This window comes from Cyprinodon tularosa, unplaced genomic scaffold (genome assembly GCF_016077235.1).
Source record: "Cyprinodon tularosa strain WSP-4 unplaced genomic scaffold, ASM1607723v1 ctg1134, whole genome shotgun sequence".
Classification (NCBI taxonomy): Eukaryota; Metazoa; Chordata; class Actinopteri; order Cyprinodontiformes; family Cyprinodontidae; genus Cyprinodon; species Cyprinodon tularosa.
Genome location: NW_024037931.1, coordinates 76,066 through 99,036, shown reverse-complemented (window position 1 = coordinate 99,036; position 22,971 = coordinate 76,066). Strand labels below are relative to the sequence as shown.

The 22,971-nt window shown below is 41.1% G+C and overlaps 1 protein-coding gene across 2 annotated transcripts in view; it reads right to left on the bottom strand.

The window, feature by feature from the left end:
* arhgap5 (Rho GTPase activating protein 5) overlaps positions 1-22,971 on the bottom strand; it is a 57,812-nt gene that overhangs the window by 23,153 nt on the left and 11,688 nt on the right. Inside the window, exons 2-3 of one of the 2 annotated variants that reach the window (XR_005282311.1) lie at positions 12,929-16,857; positions 9,621-9,776 (exon numbers count right to left, since the gene is read on the bottom strand). Coding sequence is in view for 1 of the 2 variants with exons in the window: in XM_038303140.1 (XP_038159068.1) it covers positions 9,621-9,774; positions 12,928-16,656 (3,883 nt within the window). In the remaining variant the exon portion in view is untranslated. Of the gene's footprint in view, positions 1-9,620; positions 9,777-12,927; positions 16,858-22,971 lie in introns of both variants that reach the window. The other variant, XM_038303140.1, reaches the window with a different exon arrangement.

Below are 22,971 nucleotides of genomic sequence, written 5' to 3'. Positions count from 1 at the left end.
CCCAACCAAGTACTGCGTGCATTAATGGACATTTTCAAATGTTTGATTTTGTTTTGCTGTAATAATTTTCTTTTTTTACTTGGTCTGAGGAAATATTCTAATATTTTGAGATAGGATATTTGGGTTTTCTTCAGCTGTACGCCATAATCAGCTATATTAAAACAATAAAAGGCTTGCAATATTTCAGTTGATTTGTAATGAATCCAGAATGTATGACATTTCATGATTTTTAATTTCATTACAGAAAATAAAGAACTTTATCACAATATTCTAATTTTCTGAGACAGTCCTGTATATGGAAGTAAAAGCCCAATACACATGAATGAGAAATGTGACATAATTTGTACTAATAAGAATTACATTTCAGATATCTGAAATGTGTATCTTAGATTGGAAGAATGTTATTAAATGTTATTTAAAATTTTCATTTTGACTAGGAAGAAATGCATTTGAGACATCTCAAATGTATATTCACTCAAGCTAATAAATGTCAAAAGGGCCAATTAAAATTTGTAAACATTTCCAGGCATTTGAAAGTTTATTCTTACTAGTACAATTATATTTTTCGCAACATTTGGCAAATGTAATTTTTTTGGCAGAAATGTATTTTAGGACATCTTAATGTACATTTCTGGCTAGAAGGAATGTAGTTTGGACAAATGGAACAATAGAGAGGACAGCACTGCTAATAAATGTCAAAATGGCTTTCCATTGTGGCAGGGAAAAGAACTGGATTTCAGAGCTCTAAAAACAGTGGAGATTGTTTTGAAATTCACAAAGAACTCAGCCACATCACCCTCTGTGTTTTCACAATTGATACTGCAGAGTCTTTCTGCTTCCTGGGAACTATGATCTCACAGGACCTAAAGTGGGAGCTGAACATCAACTTCCTCACCAAGAAAGCCCAGCAGAGGATGTACTTCCTGCAGCAGCTAAAAAAATTCAACCTGCCAAGGATAATGATTGTGCAATTCTACTCCTCCATCATTGAGTCCATCCTAAATGAATAGCCTAGCTTGAAAATCGAACTGAATCCATAAAACAGAGAATTAGAGATTTGTTTCTCAACAAACCAAGAAAAGTGAATTGTTCTCAGCCAAGATAACTCGTGGTGCACTTAGACATACAGTAGAACTGAATATATTGAATCTAACTTTGTTAGGGACAAAGGGCCTAGTCAGGAAGGTGACAAACAACTCTATATAGCTACAGCGTTTTTCTATGCATAGAGAAGTACATTCTGGAGAGAAAACCAACTCTGTAGCCGTCCATTGAGCAAAAAATCCTCAATTGTCCTGCAATAAGAAATTTGGGTGTTTCAGCAAAAACTACAGGAAATACTTAACGAAGGAAAAATACTTCAGAGTAAAAATGGTATACAAATAGTTGTCATCCTCAAATGCACAATGCCTTAAACAGTTTTTGTTTTTTTATTATATACTCTAATACTCGCAGAGGAAAACTACTTCTCTGTATTTAACCCATCCCCTTTGGGGAGCAGTGGGCAGTCATTGTGCGGCGCCCAAGGAGCAGTGTGGGGTTGAGGGTCTTGCTCAGGGACCCAGAGTGGCAGTCTGTGTGAGTGGGGTATTGAACTTACAACCTCAGGATTCAAAGCCCTATGTCCTAACCACTAGGCCGCCACTCCCCTTAATATCAACATTGAGAACTATAGAAAAAATTTTTTGTGAATCATCTAAGTCAATACAACAATAGTCTAAATACAGTTTAACCAAACACTTAACCAAATAGTTAACCAGTGTTGGGCAAGCTACTTGTCCAGTGTAGTCCAGTGTAGTGAGCTAAGCTCTCAGTTACTCAACAATAAATTAAGCTTCACTACACAAAAGCTACTACCTAAAGAATTATAGCAAGCTAAGTTACACTAATGTGTAAACAGTAACTTAACTGCATCAGAAGCTACTTAAAGTTGTACCAAGCTAATGTAAATTAAAAATGAGTCTGACACACTAGTTAAAACATTTATTAAAGATCAGCCAATGACATATCAGAGTGTAAACATTGCTTTATGATCAGCATATTAAAATAAAAACTGAAGTAATAACTAGTAGACAAACTAGTAAACAATCTGCTGTTATTAGAACCAAATTAAAGGTACTGTGTAGTGGTCTACACATCAAGACATGGCTATGAGTTTGCATTCAATGGACATCTCTAGGGAAAACAAAACCCTACAAAAGGCATCTTATTTCTTTAGGGTCTCCCTTAGAGAAAACTTCTTCAGACCTCAATTAAACAGTCGATTCAAGTAACAAATGAAACTGTTTACAAAAGAAGGTGAAAAAATAAAGAAGCTAATTAAGTGATACCTATAATTATGTCTCACCATATAATTTCTACCTACATATTTATTTATTGTATTTTTGGGGGTAATTAATTGAATTAGGGCTGCAACTAACGATTATTTTAAAAATCAATGAATCGGACGATTATTTTTTCGATTAATCGATGAATCGGACAAAAAATATTTTTTATATTAACCTCTTTATTCCAAAATAAACATTTTAGACAGACAAACAAGCACACAAGTACAGGTTGTTCATTAACTGTACTGGTGCAATATGAAAAATAAATGTTTGTGTTAAAACTACGCAAACTTACATGAGAAATGTAGCTGTACATCCACAAAATATAGGCTACTTTGTTTCATAAAGCGCAAAAAAAGACATTTTTGTTTTTAAAAGCCCCTAAGGGGTTCAAACAATAGGCCCCCCCCATTTCAACAAATGAGGGTTTTTTTAGACTAGAAGAGTTCTGCCTTTTAAGACAGGAAAGTATAGCAGTTAAAGTTGCTACTTGAGAAAATACTGAACCATAGAGATAAAAATAGCCCTGTGATTCAAATTATAAATTGTATTTGGAATAAAAATGAGAGAACTAGGGGTGCTAAAAAACACATCCTCCAAAGACTCCAATTTACATGGGAATGTGGCATATAATTAATTGACATATTACTGATCTTGCTGGATTTTATTCTGCTTTACTTCCATAAATTGCAGGATCTTCTTTACTTTATCTTTGCCAGAAGATTTAAACTTTAAAAGCCTTGCCCTCATAATTTGCAAGTTAATTTATTTATAAAGTAAATGTAAACGCTGCTTAAGCTAATTCAAATGAAATTAAAAGTAAAATAAGTAGCCAACCTTATCACTGTCTGTAACCTACTAACAATGTAAGGAAAGCATCAGATGAGCTACCTGAGAAACTAACGTAACGTTTCCCCACTTTAGCGCAGGCTATTTTAATTATTGTGATCAATTTGCGCCGTCAATCCCGGTGCATGCGCGCTTCATTTGCAGTCTGGACGCTGAGGCTCTGACTGCAGCTCCTAGAGGGACTCCTTCGGGAAAATGCGGTTGGGGTGGGGGAGGCGCCCCACGACAGAGTAGGAATGATACATGCTTTCACGTAAGAGTCTCCAAAAGCCGCCAGTGACACCGAAAAAAGTCGCCAGATTTGTCGCTAGTCGCTTTTTTGAAAAATAGTTGCTGGAGGGGTCTGAAAAGTCGCTGAGTTGGCAACACTGCACCTGCGGCGCTGGCTCGCTCTGTCGTATTTTTTTTTTCTTCCTCTTTCAGTCAAGAGGTAGTGATGACGGCGCGGCGGATGACGCATTAATCGCGCGACACAACTAATCGATGATGAAATTCGTTGCCAACGCTTTTAAAAGTCGATTTTTATCGATTTTATCGATTCGTTGTTGCAGCCCTAAATTGAATGCTTATTTATTTATTTATTGAGCATTTATTTATTTATGTATTTATTTTATATACGGTAGAGCTGTTCCTCCATACCTAAAAAATCTTATCTGTGCAAAGCCTAAAAACAGATTTATGTAAACATCCTGTCAGGTAAACTAGGACATGAAAACACAATATCGAAGTTTCACTACTGCTCTCTAATTAGAGTATCTTAGTGGCACATATGGGAGAATTATCCAGCCATAATGCAAGAGCACATAATTTCAATTTGAGAAAAGAATTTCATCTTCATCTTCAAAAACCCTTATGACGAGGACTAAGACGAGGCATGTGACGTCGCCCGGTACGGCGGAGCCGGGACCCCACCCTGGAGCCAGGCCTGGGGTTGGGGTTCGTCGGCGAGCGCCTGGTGGTCGGGTTCTTCCTCGCGGGACCCGGCCGGGCCCAGCCCGAAGGAGCGACGCAAGGCCATCCCCCAGTGGGCCCACCACCTGCAGGGGGAACCATGAGGGACCGGTGCAAAGGGGATTGGGCGGCAGCCAGAGGCGGAGACCTCGGCGACCTGATCCGCGGGCGCTTAAACTGGCTCTGGGGACGTGGAATGTCACCTCACTGGCGGGGAAGGAGCCCGACCTTGTGCGGGAGGTGGAGCGATACCAGCTAGAAATAGTTGGGCTCGCCTCTACACACAGCCAGGGCTCTGGAACCCAGCTCTTTGAGAGAGGCTGGACTCTCTTCTACTCTGGAGTGACCCGCGGGGAGAGGCGGAGGGCGGGGGTGGGGCTGCTTGTCTCCCCCCAGCTCAGCCGTCGTGTTTTGGAGTTCACCCCGGTAGACGAGAGGGTAGCATCCCTTCGCCTTCGGGTTGAAGGGAGGACTCTGACAGTTGTTTCGTCCTATGGGCCGAACGGCAGTACGGAGTACCAGGCCTTCTTAGCATCCATGGGGAGGGTGTTAGAAAGCGCCCCTCCCGGGGATTCCATCATTCTGCTGGGAGACTTCAACGCCCACGTGGGAAACGACAGTGACACCTGGAGGGGCGTGATCGGGAGGAACGGGCCCCCAGCTCTGAACCCGAGTGGTGTCTCATTATTGGACTTCTGTGCAAGTCACGGATTGTCCACAATGAACACCATGTTCAGGCATAAGGATGTCCATCGGTGAACTTGGCACCAGGACACCCTAGGCCGAAGTTCGATGATCGACTTTGTAGTCGTATCTTCTGATCTTCTGCCGCATGTCTTGGACACTCGGGTGAAGAGAGGGGCGGAGCTGTCCACCGACCACCACCTGGTGGTGAGCTGGATACGCTGGAAGAGGAGGAAGCCTGAAAGACTCGGCAGGCCCAAACGTGTAGTGAGGGTCTGCTGGGAACGTCTGGTGGAGCCCTCTGTCAGGGACGTGTTCAACTCCCACCTCCGGGAGAGCTTCTCTCAGGTTCCAAGGGAGGTTGGACATGGAGTCGGAATGGGCTGTGTTCTCTGCCGCTATTGTCGATGCAGCTGCCCGTAGCTGTGGCTGTAAGGTTTGCGGTGCCTGTCGTGGTGGCAATCCCCGAACTCGGTGGTGGACACCGATAGTAAGGGATGCTGTCAAGCTGAAGAAGGAGTCCTATCGAGCCTGGCTGGCTTGTGGGACTCCTGAAGCAGCAAGCAGGTACCGTGAGGCCAAGCGTGTCGCGGCCCGGGCGGTTGCAGAGGCAAAATCTCGGGCCTGGGAGGAGTTCGGAGAGGCCATGGAAAAAGACTATCGGTTGGCCTCAAAGCGATTCTGGCAAACCGTCCAGCGCCTCCGGAGGGGAAAGCAGTGCTTCACTAACACTGTTTTCAGTGGGAGTGGGGAGCTGCTGACCTTGAAGGAGGATATTGTCGGGCGGTGGAAGGAATACTTTGAGGATCTCCTCAACCCGACAGACACGCCTTCCGTGGGGGAAGAAGAGACGAGGTGCTTGGGGCTGGATTCGTTCATCACCCAGGCTGAAGTCACCGAGGTGGTCAAAAAACTCCACAGTGGCAAGGCTTCGGGGGTGAACGAGATCCGTCCTGAGTATCTCAGAGCTCTGGATGTTGTCGGGCTGTCATGGTTGACACGTCTCTTCAACATCGCGTGGAGGTCCGGGACAGTCCCCCTGGATTGGCAGACTGGGGTGGTGGTTCCCCTCCACAAGAAGGGGGACCGGAGGGTGTGTTCCAACTATCGGGGAATCACACTTCTCAGCCTCCCCGGAAAGGCCTATGCCAGGGTGCTGGAGAGGAGAGTCCGGCTGATTGTCGAACCTCGGCTGCAGGAGGAGCAGTGTGGTTTTCGTCCTGGCCGTGGAACGGTGGACCAGCTCTACACCCTCTGCAGGGTGCTTGAGGGTTCATGGGAGTTTGCCCAACCAGTCCACATGTGTTTTGTGGACTTGGAGAAAGCATTCGACCGTGTCCCTCATGCTGCCCTGTGGGGGGTGCTCCAGGAGTATGGAGTCGGGGGCCCTTTATTAGGGGCCATCCGTTCTCTGTACAAGCGGAGCAGAAGTCTGGTTCGCATTGCCGGCATTAAGTCGGACCTGTTCCCAGTGCATGTTGGACTCCGTCAGGGCTGCCCTCTGTCACCGGTCCTGTTCATAACTTTTATGGACAGGATTTCTAGGCGCAGCCAAGGACCGGAGGGGGTCTGGTTTGGGGAACAGCGGATCTCGTCCCTGCTCTTTGCGGATGACATAGTTCTGCTGGCTCCCTCCTGCCAAGACCTACAGCGTGCGCTGGGGCGGTCCGCAGCCGAGTGTGAAGCGGCCGGGATGAGAATCAGCTCCTTCAAATCCGAGGCCATGGTTCTCGACCGGAAAAAGGTGGCTTGTCCCCTTCAGGTTGGAGGAGAGTCCTTGCCTCAAGTGGAGGAGTTCAAGTATCTTGGGGTCCTGTTCACGAGTGAGGGAAGAATGGAGCGGGAGATCGATAGACAGATCGGTGCGGCTGCTGCAATAATGCGGACGCTCACCGGTCTGTCGTGGTGAAGAGAGCGCTGACCGAAAAGGCAAAGCTCTCAATTTACCGGTCGGTCTACGTTCCTACCCTCACCTATGGTCATGAAATCTGGATCATGACCGAAAGAACGAGATCCCGGATACAAGCGGCTGAAATGAGCTTTCTCCACAGGGTGGCTGGGCTCTCCCTTAGATATAGGGTGAGGAGCTCGGTCATTTGGGAGAGGCTCAGTGTAGAGCCGGTTCTCCTCCACATCGAGAGGAGTCAGTTGAGGTGGCTCGGACATCTTCTCCGGATGCCCCCTGGACGCCTCCCTCGGGAGGTGTTCCAGGCACGTCCCACCAGGAGGAGGCCCAAGGGACGACACAGGACACGCTGGAGAGACTATGTCTCTCGGCTGGCCTGGAACCGCCTAGGGCTTCCCCCAACAGAGCTGGAGGAGGTGTCTGTGGAGAGGGAATTCTGGGAGTCTCTGCTTAGTCTGCTGCCCCCGCGACCCTGTTCCGGATAAAGCTGGAGACGACGAGTACGAGTACGAATTTCATCTTCTTGCACTCAAAACTTATAATGCTCACACTCAAAACATGCGCTCTCTCAAATATTTTCTTTTCTCTCTCAAATCTTTGTTTCTTCTCTCAGATTTAATGCTTATTGCACAGATATTTTCTCCTCTTGCTTGCCTCCTCATCGCGCACAAACTCTGCTCGAGTCTCAGATACGCTCGCAAACCCGTAGGCTCTGCTTGCAGATTTTTTTTGCTATCTTTCGGATTGCGGTTGGATCGTCACCTAGCAACCTTTCCAGCCAATAGAACGACAGCCTCCGGGAGGGTGCGCTTGTTTAACCCTACTGAGTGTGCCTGTGCTACTACGCCATTTGTAAGAGCATCAGCTGAAACTGCTATTTACAGTAGTTTTGTGGCTGATTGTTGTTTCAAAATAGAAAACCTGGTCTCATTTCTTAGTTATGCCCTGGATTTTGTAGCGTTTGTGGACGCTACCTCGCTACTTGATCAAAGCAATAACGTCACTACAGGAAAGTTACTTGATAAATAAAGCAGCGACGCTACGGTCAAGCTACTGGAACATCTAGTTAAACTAATAGCTTCGCTTCATGTAGCGGCACTACTGCCCATCACTGTAGTTAACTATAAAAAAGGGCTAACTACACCAGATACACACTGGTATTTAAAAATTATTAAAACTGTTTGTTTTTTTTAAGCAAATGGGCAAATTTAGAATTTAGTGGTAAACTGAATCAGAACAAAAAGATTGCCAATATTTGTATTGTGACATTATATAGAAAAAATTGTTGCAAATGTTTTGCCTGGCGAGATAAAGTTTGTAGCCTGGGTGCCAGTCCGAACTTAGTCCCGCCCACAAGGTTTGAGTTCGGGGAAGTTCGGTCTGGCTCTGCTCCATAGTAGCGCGAGTATTAAAGCCCACTGTCAGGCGATCCAATCAAATTGTCAGGGCGGGCTTTATACGATGATGGACAGATGATCAAGAGTAACGTTATCAACCACGTGACCAATGCGCGCTTGGGTGACAACAATAATGGCTGCCGCTGGAGAGTTTGGGTGAGTAGATTCTGCTATTAGGTCTGTTCTAGAAGATATCGACAGCAAATTAATTTTAAAAGAGGAACAGAGAAACGCGGTCAAGTCTCATCTTTTTATTCTAGGCGTGAAACTGCACGCTTTGATTTTTGTGGACAACAACTATGCCTCGCTTAAGATACGTCACGCACTCCGTTGCTCTTATTGGTTGTACGTCTGTCCAATTGAGTGCAGAGGCATTTTTTTTCCTGGTTCGTTCAAAACACGCCCCATAATCACAGCTCTATGGAGCAGTATCAGACTCATATTCTGACTAGAATTGAGTCGGACTACGTCAGGCTATAAAGTTTGTGTAGTAGTAATAAAAAGTGTGCATTTCAAAACGGATTCTTACTCTTAAGTTAGGTAGAAAACCATACTACATTTGATTATATTCACATGTATATTTCATGCATAAGACCTGTCGACACTTTGTATAGGAATAAATTAAACATTCTGTGTATATTGGACACAGATTGAATATTCTTTAATTGTGCTATTAAAGATAAAATTGCCAACCTTTTGACAAAATATAAGAATTGATCTTGAGTTTTCTGAGAACTTAAAAACTAAGGATAGAACCACTGAACTATTTTATAACTGTGACAGGAAAAAAAATACTTCAAGAATATTTAACAAGATATCTCAATTAGAACTAAAAAATAAATGTGTGATTTAAATATTGCTTTCTGAGGTAAGACAGGAAAAGCTAACTTTTTCTAAGCTCTAGTAGAAAGAACAAGTCATAGATGAGGACTTCTTTACAAAACATTTAAAAATCCCAATTGAATTATTCAGTCTTTTATAGATCAAAAAGACGAAAATAAAACAATGTCCCAGAGAGTTTAAGTTGCCATCATGTCTGGTTTCCTCTTTACCTGGAATTTGATTACATTTTGTGACAGATTGTGAATTTCTGTCATTGATACATAAAAAAGCTCAGCATGTTTCAAACAGCATAGATCTGCTGAAAATCCTCTTTAGCCTTTTTAACAATTTCTTTCAGGTGCTTGCAGTAAACATAATTTCTGTCAGATTCAGTGATGTACTTGTATGCCTCTTCTTCTATGAAACTTTGATCTATAACCACTACATTATTATCAGGTGAAAACAGGGGTTCTTGTTTCACTCAAGTAGTTAATTCCCACATTGGATGTTTTTTTTTTTTTACTAATTATTCCCCCAAGGGAATAATTAGTAAAATGTTGATCCAATATTTAAAATAGTTTACTAATAAATAAATCTTGATTGACTGAAACCAATGGCATATTTTAGGTACGTGAAAAAATTATTTGAAAGAAAGAAATCATAAAAAAAAAAATAATAGCTGACCTGTGCGTTCTATGTAGTCAACACATTTTTCAACAAAGAGAGGGATGTGATGCTCTGGAGTCACCAGATTCTGCAGTGGAACGCCAAAGTAGTTACTATCCCAGGTTCTCCGAGTGGGTGGGTAAAGTGGCTTTGGGGGCTTGGTCGATTTGGGCTAGAAGTAAAAGAAAGATGAGACAGTTAAAAGCTATTTAAAGCCAAGCAGGTGGAAAGAATAAAAATTGCAAAGCAACACTAAAACAATATATTTAACACTAACTGGAACAAAGAAGTAAGGAGAAGGAGAAAACAAAAGAAAAGAAATTAGTGAATATTCATAAGAAAGAAAGGAAAGGAGTTGAGGAAAGGACATATATTTTTATATTCAGGACCTTTGAAGAAAATTGAGAACCTGTGGTAGATGAAATGAAAGATGAAGAAACAGAAAAATGTCGTTGAGATTAGGGCTGTATCAAAAGATTATACTAACGTATAAAAAAATAAATCACATTCTGCTGATTGTTCACAAAATAAAGTTTATTTTATAAGAAATAGGAAAGAACTCAAAAAACTAGAAATAAAAATACCCACTGATAATAATATCAATTCAGTTAGGTTTTTTTGATCTAGTACAAAAACAGAAAAATGGCAAAAAGATTGAGGAAAGAAATGCCCATAAAGACACAATTATCAAAAGCTATGTTTCTTGGTTAAAGTAGGTTCCAACTCACCTCCACACTGATACTTTTCTTTAGCAGATGTATCTACTTGCTCTAAAACGCCGAGCCAGTCAATAAACATGTTCCAACAATAGCCTCTTGTTCTTCTTAACTGTTTATTCAACAGCATCACCGATGCAGTCATGACTCATTTACTGACATAGGATGATTCTATACTGATTTGCACAACGTTGTCTATTCCATTCCATTTTGTTTTCTCTTTTTTATCCATGTATTTTTTTTTCTCAAAAACACACTTTCAACACTGATTAATCCATGAGGGTATAAACTTCTAACCTGGCAAGCCATAAGGATAATGTGTAGCACTCAGTTGTGCAAAAAAATTACTTACCAAGTTCATCTGCAACAGAGGTAGCAAAGCTATAAAAATGCATACGCACTCATGAGTGTTGGAAACATGACTTTGAAAAGTAACAAGTCATAGTTACTTCTCCAAAAAGTATCTGTGTTAGTAATGCCATTATTTCCCAATGAAAGTACCTTGTTACTAGACAAAGCAATCTGCTTCAGAATGTGGAAGAATTTGGATTACTTTCGAGTTACTCATATCACTCCATATACATGTAAACACCCTGTGCAATGACCCTGTATAATATTTCTGCTATAAATAAATAAATAAATAAATAAATGAAAGCGGCCATATGTGGAAGCATTGTATATACTGTATATAACCCATGCACCTTTTTCTTCCTTTGGCACCTTCTTCTTCTCTTTTGACTGTTTGAACTGATGTAACAAGTATATTTCTCCATTTTTAGATCAATAAAGTCAATCAATGATCAATATCATATCACTGTCAGCTACAGTCTGGCTATTAGATTTCACTGAAAATTACACATTTATAAAGTCTCTGCAAAGCACAGAAACATTCAGCCTTCAGAGAAGCACAGTTTTTGTGGGAACGCTGTAACTGAATCATCGTCTCTTCTCTGTGCTCATGCTGAAGTTGTGCCTCACTGTTTCGTGCGCCACATACATTTACATGTGCATGTGGCTGTTATGTACGCTTAAACCAAGAAACTGTAATAATAACAATAATTTAACTTTGTTGATCTCACATTGGAGAAATTTACCTCTGCATTTAACCCATTCCCTTGGGGAGCGGCGGGTTGCCATCGGACAGCGCCCGGGGAGCAATCGGGGGATATGGGTCTTGCTTAGAGTGCCAGAGTGGCAGTGTGGGGGAGTGGGTTTTAAACACACAAACTTAGGATTCCAAGCTCTATGCCCTACCATCTAGGCCGCCACTTCCTGGTGTAGTCCTTATTTATACATGTTACTTAATGGATAACAAATCTGTTTAAAGTGTAATGATGAATAACTCCTTACTTTTACAAACTAATTAGTTACAGTGCTAGTTACTGCAAAGGTAAAGTAGTTACTGCAATGTGTTAATAATGTATTAGTCCCAACACTTATACTCATACATGAGTATAGATGTTTGAGATTTAACGATCTCTCTTTTGATATATTTCTAATTTGCTGGATGTTTCCATAATGAAAGGGATAAGCAATTAAGGTAATACTAGAAGAGCACTCTGAGGGCGCAGGCTCCGTAAAGCCGCACATTTTGTCCCATATTGTTACCTACACCTATAGTTAAAACTATACACATGACTGGGGTCATTACCAAATTTTAATTAATTGTTCTTTGGAATGAGGTGCACCTATGGTAACTTCCTTTGCTAATTTCCTTAAAATCCTTTCATACGTTTATACATAAAGCACAGCGTATTTTTGTAGCCTCTGGTCTTTGTCCTGCTCTTACCTTCTTCATTCGCTCTGCCACCTTGATTGATCAGCAGATTGAGATTAAGAGAGAGGCATGCCTCACCTTTCTTGTGTTTTTGTCTTCGGTATAATACTTTTGCACCCTATTTGAGTCTAATGCTGAAGCTGTCAATATTCACTGCTGCCACTCTTTGCAACACTAAATAATGTTAAAGAATCCTGTAAGAAATTTCTACACTGGATCATGATGTGGATCACCACCAACATTTAAAGGGGTAATAAAATGATTATATAGGGTATTTGGTGCTGGTCGTTAAAGGGGAACACCGTCTTTTTTTACATTGGCCCCTGGATTTTACGTTATCACATCATGTTTTACTCACCCATATTAGTTTTATGTCATTTGGAGCTGTTCCGCAGATATTCGGTTTTGTTATATCCAAGTAACGTTTTCCTATGGGCAACGAGTTGAAGGCAAAAACTAAACTGTTCATAATTTGTTCTTTATGGTACACCAGCATTCATAACATGTAGGCAAATCACTGTCCCCCAGACATCCGTGGTTATATATTTTTTTTAAACAAAGCGGAGTCTGTATGACGTCATCCGCGCGCTGGACTGCAGTTGTGACAGGCAGCCTGGGCAACAGGCAGCTACGCTCTACCCCTTATATTCATTCGGCTAGCTAATCTGAATTGTTCAATTCCATTTCGAGAGCGAGATCATCTGTGGTATTAGCACTAGACATCTTCCAGGCATATGAGTAAAACTAGCAGCAGTTAAGCAGACAGAATGAACGAATGGTAGCTGGCGCGCGCGGATGACATCATACAAACTCCACAATATAGAAGACTCACCTTTTTTTGGTCCTTTGGCATTTTAGATGTTTTCTTCTTTTTCATTTTCTTATCTTCCTGCTCAGGGTCAGATGTGATTGCAGGATTATCTATACCAATCTTCCATTGGTCAGCTGGGGAGAGTAGTGGGTCCTCCTCACTGCCTCTGTGTGCTCTTCCTTTTTTCTTTTTCTGTGTGGCAGGGCAAAAGTCCTCCCCATCACTGTCAGAGTGGAAACGTCTTTGATAGGCCTTTGTTTTGCTGATCAGGATCTTAGAACGATGCTTGTATTTAGAGGGGCGCCTCACAGCCTGAGACTTTCGATCAAATCCGTTTTCTTCATCTCCTGCTGAATGAAGGCTATGACCAAAAGAGTTTTTCATTTTCACTAGACGGCTGTGTGTGTCTTCAGGCACAACATAGATTTCATCGTTGTGAAAGGCTCTCGATCTAACCAGAGTGTCAGCAGGTTCTGCATAGTTATCTGAAGCTTCCACATCTTCAGTATAAGGAACTTGGCTACGAGGCACCCTGCGATTGCTCCGCATGCCGGCCTCAATAGTTTTAAGCAGGTTTGGGTCAAGCTTTTTCACATTAGGCTTAGGGTGCACAGGTTTAGGCCTGACTGGTGGGGGCACTTTGTGGTTGCGGTCTTGGTCTCCGGTAGGAGTGCTATGAACAGGGTACTCATTTCCTTCTAGGTCAATCCTGTACTTTGCCCGCTCACTGGGTGTGGGGAGAAGTTGAACATCATCACCAATTGGACTGTAAGGTGGAGGAGCCTCATTGTCATCATCAGATTCAAGATAATAGGTGTTGTAAGCTGGCAAATTGCTATGGGGTGATGTGGGGAAAACATCTTCACTGGCTCCAGAGGTGCAGTCACGCGAGGAGCTATCAAGCAGAAAGGCCTTTTCAATGTTTGGCTTTTTTTCTAACACCTCATTGAAAAAGGGTGTAAAAACTTCTGTCTGGCGGTGATACTGTGACAGAGAATAGAGTGCTGTAAATTTGGCAGCAATCTCTGTGGCAATGTGCTCCCCTTCAGTCATCAGTTCTTTAATGGCATCATTCTCAAAGAAGTCAGCCTGGCTATCTGTAATTGCCACCATCTGGACAGGGATCACATCTTGGACTTCAGCCAAGAACGCCCGAAGGGTTGCCATTGATGCCTTACGTTTGGCAGAGTAGACCAGAATATAGCCGTGCACAAGTTCATCTTTGCGGACACCAATAGCAGAGTGGTATGAAAGTATTGTGACTTGAATCCTTTTTCGGCCTTCCCCAATAATCTTGTCAAGTATGAGGGTATTGCTTTGGCCTGGCTGTCCAGCACTACAGCAATGGGAATCTAAGAAAGGTGAGAGAATAAGATCAACACTAAAAGGATCCCAGCACATAGCAGACATGACTATTCTAAGGTCCGTCTCAGCCATGTCTTTTATACAGGGAAGGGGTGCCAAGACATCAAAGTTATGCTTCATATTCTCCAGCACTGCTCTCAACCCCTGCTTAATCTGGAACTCTGTGAATTTTCGAGGAAAAACTCCAGAAGGACCATCTACAAAGGTGCACTGCAACTTGTTTGCAAGCTGTTGGCCTTGGTGCCTCAGAATGGGTATGTTTTTACAAACACTGTCTCTCTGACTGGATAGAATTAGTATAAAAGGAAGCGGCAGGCCAAATTGATCTCGTCGATTCTGTGGTATCTCAGCTCTGATCCTTCCAATGCAATCGCCAATGCAGTTAAGAGACTCCATGGAGTTGAAAACACAAAAGCAGCCATGAGGCTTGAAAGTGGCTGCCCATGTGTGACTGAAAAGCAGAGTTGAGTTGACATCCACAGGAAGAAGCTCAAGCTCATAAATTTTACCATCAACTGTGTACTCATCATCTGTGGACTGAGCTCGGATCTCATTTGCTAGCTCCTGCGAAAGACCATCTTTTCCAAGAAGACAAAGGTTAATCTTTTCAATATTGGCACTGCTATAGTAGAGATTTGAGCGTCCATGTTCTACCTGTGCCAGTCTGTTAGCCAAAACCTGCTCTACTTTCAGATCTACGCAGTTCTGTCCGCTTAAACATGTTTCCTTAGTGGGATGGTAGACAAAGCCAATGTGTTTTAAGAGAAGGGACTCTCTATCTGGGGCAAGTTTCTGCAATGCTCTGTATCTGGGCTCCTCATTAAGCACACTGTGAATTTCTGTCATCTTGTCACAACTTGGAGTTGCATTCAGGTCCAAGTCATAAAAAAGCTCAGCATGCTCAAACAGCATCTCCTGAAAATCCTCTTTAGCCTTTTCAACTATGTCTTGCTGGTGCTTACAGTAAACATCCTTTCTGTCAGATTCAGTGATGTACTTGTAGGCTTCATCTTCCATGACAAAACACATGACTTCCTCCCAAGCTTGCCCTGGACTGATAAAATGAACCCTTTCCAGAGTCTTCTTGAACCTATCTTTCATCTCCACCCTTCTTTTCTCAGATATTAGATGCTGGACATGAGCATAGTAAATTCTCTCCCCATCAGGTGTATTGAGGAGGTCGAAGGGTATTCTGCGATCATTATTATCAATGTGGTCCGTCTCATCCCAAGGTGTGTGATCAAGCATCACAAACCAACACTGGAAATCACTGCGGTTGCGTATTATACTCTGTGCTTCAGGCCATGAGAGGTGTTCAACTTCCTCAAGACTGCAGAAAATATTGTTAAGGGTTTTTGGAAGTGTTACCAAGTACTCTTCTCGTCTGCGTTTAATATGCTCCTGCTTCAGTTGTGCAATATGCTTTGTGAACATGTTGCAAGCTTTTCGGGATCCCTCCAAGGTGATGAACTCATCATAGTCTGGTTGACCCTTCAAGTTATTTGCGACTGTTTTCCACGTGATATGATAGTCTCTCACTGTTTGTACCATGAGCCTTTCAAACCTGTCTGTTACAGAGGCAACAAGCTGTCGTTGGATTTTATAGGCATCCAGGTATGGTATAGTTTTAGGCTTTCCTTTTGTTTTATCAATCTGCTGAATAAGAGCATTGAAGCAGTGCTCTATATTGACATTAAAACGAGCAGATGTCTCAATTAAGATCAGGTTTTTCTTGGTGGCAACAAAGGTCTGTAGTTCCCTCAAGTGCTGGTCGACACATTCATCACATTTTGATGCTGCAACAACAATGGGTTTTTTTGACTTAACGATTTGTGAGTAAAGGCTGCTAATAAACTTCATTTGGTCATCAAATTTCCTATTACAACCCTTGCTAACATCAACACAGAGAACGAAGCCATCAATGCTCAGTTTCCCATCAGGCATCTGCCTCTGGTCAAAGTCTTGCTCCAAGCCTAGCTGGTCTGTGCAGATGTACATGAGTTTCTCTGCTGACTGGAGCTTAGTTGCTGCAGCACGTTTGGTATATGGCTGTAGATTGGTACTTCGATGTGGAAGAAACGTTTGATCATCAATGAACTCAGTCTGTTCAATGACTTGGATCTTACAGTCCAAACCCTCCTCCCCGCGAATGTTCACTTCCCCCCAGTACAGGAAGTGGTCATTGTTGACAACACGTCCACCAAAATCTATTGTACTAAGCACTGAGGTGTGCTCTGAGTAGTAGTTGTCTGCATCTGGACGCACATACCGATTGCATAGGCAGGACTTGCCAACCCCACAATTGCCCTTCTCTTTTTCTGTCCCAGAGAGGCCAACCACACTGACTGAAAATGTCAGGGAACGTGCATCCTTATTCTTGGCCATTATATATGCGCACTCATTGCTAACTTGGTCAGTGTTGGGAATAATAAATCAAGATCGTGATCATTCCAGATCACCTGGTTGGTGGGTCAGAGCTTTTTTCAATGGTTTTGATCAATTTCTTTCCTCCAGTATGGACTGTGTTTTGTCCGGACTATTTCTTCAGGTGTGTCAAAGCAGCCAGGGTCTCCTTTCATTCCATTCCTGGAAGAAATGAAGTAAGATAAAAATCAGAAAAAAATAGACAAAAACATGAGAGAATCCAGACAGTAAAACAGATAAATCAGTTTTAATTTGCTATCAACCATATGAAAAGAAATCTTAGTATTCGTGTTAAAATGTGTTTTGTTAATGTCACTTAATACTGAATATCAGAATTCTAATATCTGGTATACATAAAGATTTCTACACAAAGATCTTGGGGGAATCTTCAACTGTTGTGCTTAATCTTTGGTCTTATGTCACAGTGAGGCGGATTCTGAGGCAGATTGTTAGGACCAACCCACATGCTTTTCTGCATCAATACACGAGGGAAAAGCCCAATTATCAAAATTGGACTTCTTGCCATTAAAAACAAAAGCAGCCCCAGACCATACTTTTTCTGAGGATTATCAAATTATCAAATATGGAACACATGTAACCCACCCACGAGCAAAAAAATAAGTATCCAGGAACTATTGTACAAACCCCACAGGAAGTCTGCCATTTTGAAACAAAGCCACAACTTGGTTGCCGTTCCCTTATGTCATATCTGAGGAAAGTCTTCCTAGAGCTCTTGAGTTACAGACTTCAGACTGACGATGCAAAGACTTAATGCTTTGTGATTCAAAACTTATATGATTTTTTTCGGCATGAAAGCATGTGAGTGTGGCCAGGCTTCAAAATGTTACTTTTCACCAAAGAAACTAGGGATGCACGATATTGGGATTTTGACCGATATCCGATATGCCGATATTTTAAAACTCATGTAGCCAATAACCGATATCGATACCGATGTTAAAGCTGGACAAAAATAATTAGTCATTGAAAATAGCAGTTTTGTTATCCATTTCTGACACTTTGAAAATAATATACTCAAATATATTTTATCGATCTATTTTACTTTCAAAATCTCGTGAAATTTCATCGTTCTGTTACAAACTCTCGTGATATTTAGCAAATTCTTGTGAGATTTTGTTAGTAAAATAGATGGATACCGCGTCAATATATCAACATATAAAAATATGGCAAAATTTCGTGAATTTTCGGGGGATTTCGTAGCATAACGATGACATATAGCAATATTTCATTAGTAAAAGAGATTGATGTGTTTTTTTTAAATGGCAATATATCAGCATATGAAGATATTGGAATATTTTAATGTATCAATATTTTTTCCCTCATCTTTAGAAGTTTTTAAGTCTGTAAAAAAGAAGTTTTTGAGGAAAAAGAAGAATTAGTATTTTTTTTTTTTTTAGAAACTTTAGAAACTCAGAAGCTGATCAAATATCGGGTTAAATATCGGTGGGGTGGTCAAATCTCTGCAATTTATGGTTTTTATCCATCTCACTTTAGGGGGCGTCGTTGAGCTGTTTGAAGGCACCCATTTTCGATTCCACTAAACTAAGTACATTTCACATGGGGGAACATTTTTCTGTAAAGTTTGATGAGTTTTTGAATATGTTAAAGCCTCCATATAAGCAATTCATTTTGTAGAAAATAAATATAAATAAACATTCCAATTACAATAAGCCTTTGCAGAGCTTCACTGCTCGGGCCTAATTAAAATCTCACAAGAATTTGCAAAATATCACGAGAGTTTGTAACAGAACAATGAAATTTCACGAGATTTTGAAAGTAAAATAGATCGATACCGCGTTTTTAAATATAAATTTGATATCAGCATATAAAAATATATTTGAGTATATTATTTTTCAAAGTGTCAGAAACGGATAACAAAACTGCTATGTTCAATGGCTACTTATTTTTGTCCAGCTTTAACATCGGTATCGATATCGGTTATCGGCTACATGAGTTTTAAAATATCGGCATATCGGATATTGGCCAAAATCCCAATATCGTGCATCCCTTTTAAAATCATTAACAAAAAACCTTGGATGTATGCCCTAAACCCCCACAGGAATTCGGCCATTTTGTTCATCAGACATCAGGCATAAAACATGTTGGTCTAACTTTGTTTAAGGCACACAGTTTTAGTTAAATGCCATGGCAACACCAATATTAATGTGCTGATAAGGATATTTTGCCAAACAAATTTTCATTAATTATTTATGGAAAGACATTAAGATCTGATTAAACAGATTTATACAAAGATAACTTATTTTACTGTTGGGCAATCCTATAGAGAACTTATTTGATTCTGGTGTTGTTTTGGGAGGATTGGGGCTTGAAGAGTAGGCTAAACAGCTGATTTTTCCTGTTTATGTTAAATATAGCACTATTTAAATGTGAGAGAGTTAGACTGTGAAAAGATCAAAGACCATCTCTTATTTTGTTCATCTGTCAAAATGGGAAGAATGTTGATTCTTTCTTTGCAGCTGCACTTAAGCCTATTAATGGAAAGGGACCCATCTAGAGATATAAGGTGCCACCATCTCCACAGTCCATTCAAAAAGTTAGTTAAATCATGCAATTTTTTAAATATTAATTTTAATTTAAAAAATAAATCGCCTAATTGCTGTTTGTAGATAAGCTCCATAAAATATTTTGTTATTTAAAGGGGAACATTGTTTATTTTTTACATTGGGCCTTCGATTTTACGTTAGTACATCATGTTCTACTCACCCATATTAGTTTTGTGTCATTTCAAGCTGTTCCGGAGGTATTCGGTTTTATTATATCCAAGTAACGTCTTCCTATGTGTAACCCGGGTGTAAATCCCAGTGATTTTCCAGTTACATATTTAGATAATGGAGAAAGATCCCAGTCATCATTCTGTGAATTTTGAGTATCAGGGTCAGATGTACAACAGCCTTATCAGCTAGGTATATTAGTTGGAGTGAGGAAGTATGAAAGATTATGGCATGTTAGGAGAAGCAGAGCTGCAGGAGCTAACTACTTAGCCGAGATGAAATAAAAAAAAAAACCTGTTTGTGTGACATACAACTACGGAATTGGTGAGTGTTTCTCCTGTGTGGCTTAATGTTAGCTCATTGATGTCTTTGTTTGTTGTGTAGCTGCTTAATTCTGATTATACAAACAGATGCCCAGACTAGCTTTGAAGAACCCATATGTGAACCATGAGGTTCCTTGAATATTTATTGAGCACTTCTTTGTATTAGTAGTTTTTTTTACATTTCATGTTAACTAATTTATATAGTGCATATCAATTGGATTTTTCATGAATGTAATTTATATGGAACTTTATATTTATTGAATATGCATATTGTTCGAAAATTATTGTTTGGAATTCTGTAGTGCAAAGAGTGCCACTTACTGAATTTGTGTGCACACTAGAATGTTTTGATTTTATACATATATACATATATATATATACATATATATATATATATATATTTACAAGGGTGTAACTTTGTGTTGAAAGTTGGTGGGGACGGCTCATAAGGAAAGGGAGCTACCTGCGCGACGCCTTTTTTTTTTGTTGTAAAGGATAAAGCCAAAAAAATGCGAATAACATTTATCAATTTAACAGTTGAAAACATAACTGTTACAATATTCACTTATATATTTTGTGCAAAAAATATCACATAAATCTAAACAGACAGTAGAAATCAAAGAAATCAAATAAATATATCAATTTTGTAGAACATTTATTGACAGTCAATTTTAGGTCACTTTTCAAAATTAATTTACTTTTAAACCAGGACTCGGACAAGATCTTATGGGCCTTAAGCAGAATATGATTAAGCAACTCCATCTTTCTGTCAAGAACATCCACCAGCAGGGTATCCAGGGGGGGATTTACCATCAGGCAATACTAGGCAGTTGCCTAGGGCCCCAAGTTCCTGGGGGCCCCATAAAACTCTGTTTCCATGTATGGTTAATACAACTAATCCTTATTTGTGCACATTAATTATGTTTTTGATAAAAATCCTTTGGCTAAAATGCCATCAGAACGCTGATAAATAGAGAGGAAAAAGGGACAAGAAGAGAGGGACAAAACCTAGAACAAATAATGGATGTCTATTAACATTTCTCTATCTGTAGAATGGGTCTGTTTTATGGGTTTTCTTCTCAGGGGGCCCCTTGCCTGTCTTTGCCTAGGGCCCCAAATTTCCTGAATCCGCCCCTGAGGGTATCAATACTGATTTGATAGAATCTGGGAGAGCGGACTATGTTCAACCATCCATTTTCTTTAACCTTATCCCTCAGTGGGATCAGGAGGCGCTGGTGCATATTGTTAGGTTTATTATTTATACATCAGGTGCACTGTTAATTTGTTTGTCAGATTAGACAGAGCAGAAGGCCTTCCTTCACATTGTGGATATCACGGTGTGTGCGGAGGTCATCTAATCAAGACAGCCTTTGTGTCTCTAAGAGTACAAAGGATATGGGCACATCTTGGAGCCGGTCTGATAGGAGAGCTGCTGTATCTGTAACCCTGAGACAGAGAGGCAACCTGCATGGAGTTCAAGACATGGATGGCGTGTCAGTTTCTGATACGGACAGCTAAGCATCCACATGATGCAACACATAGACTCACAAGGTATAAGAAGCAGGTGATGACCTTGTTCGGGGCTCAAACTTTGCCGGACGCTTGCGGACGTGATTTTTGAGACCACAGCTGTGCATAGCTCTAAGCATTTTTCTCTGTCCTGTAACGACCTGATCTAGAATAAACTCTGTTACTTTTTTACTCCTGTTTTTATAGTCCTTTTTTATATGGTTTGAACGAGTTTGAGTTAAGAGTAGTAAATAACTTGCTCCCAGGAAAAGAACCGTGTGAGGAGGCCCCGGGGCGTTACAGCCTTTACTTTGAAGGGGACAAATCCTTCTCACTTTAACAAATTGGTGTTTCCGCCCGTGACCTGGAAGCAAAACAACAGAGCCACCGATGGAAAAAGCTCCACAGCCTGCGGCCGAAACAACTGATAAGGTGAGGAGATTCCTTATTACAAAATATCTCCAGTGTTTTTACTGTTAAAACACTTTGGCTGTGTTGTGATTTTCTGAAGTGAGCTGAAGCTTTTTATGCAAAAGAGGACAGAGAAATTGCTCAGAGTGATTTTAGTTTTTGTTTTTGCGGTTTTTGTTTTGTTGTATTTGTTGGTTTTTATTTTTTTTTACATTGCGAACGTGTACACATAAAAAAAAAAAGAAAAAAAAGGAGAGAGAGAGAGAAAGAAAGTCGTGCGTTCTGCTGTGGGTAGCGGTTGAAAGTCCGACTGAAGGCGACTGCGCAAACGTCTTCAAGAACTATACTATTCACTAGGATAAGTTGGTTGGAAAGCCCAACGGTTTCTGCATGCAGAAAGGGACGGTGATTTTATTCCCGGTCTGCCTGCAGACACGAAAGATGCACTTCTGAAAACAGACGCACAGACAACCAGTCACATAGCCGGCTAGAGTTTGCCAGTATACCTCCCATAAGGACATTTACGAAAAACCGAGACTGGTGGCGGGGGTCAGGGTGAAACGGACCGTTGGGGGCATTTTTTCTCTTTCCTTCTCTTCTCTTATAAAAGGAAAGAGAGAAACGATAAAATAATCCCCATAAAACATATTAGGCCGAAGCCCGAATTAGGCAACTTGTTTGTCTAATTCCATAATTGGTGGAGTGAACTAGGCGGAACTATATCTAAATCTTTTTTCTTTTCTCTAAATTTCCTTTCTTTTTTTCCTTTTCACTGACGGACGTATTTCTTTGACGGACGCACTTCCTTAGCAGAACAGCGGCTCACTGTAGCTTATAGGTAAAAAGTTTAAAGCCCGGAGGGATCTCACGTAAGACGTCGAGGTCTAATTTTATACACTGTGTGAACGGAAGGTGTGAATAATTGATGCATGTGGACTAGAAAATTGAATCCAGAAATACCTCGTTAGCACCAGAAGGAAGAAACAAAACTTTTGGATCTGATTAGACAAACCAAGTTCAATTTTAGTAACTATTTTTCTGACAAGGATTCTGAACAGGAACAGGTGGAGCAAAACGGGGCTCAGGGAGGTGAGCAGGCACTCGACACTTCAGAGGCATGCACGCGGAGGAGGACTACCAGATGTACCAATACGCACAGGCAGCAGCGTTTGCTGGGGGACGTGGCAGAGAGAGGGGCAGAAGATACGATCAAAACGAAAGGTATATCACTTGCTGGGTCTGCGGACGAATGGGACATAGAGCAAAGTGGTGTCAAAACGGTT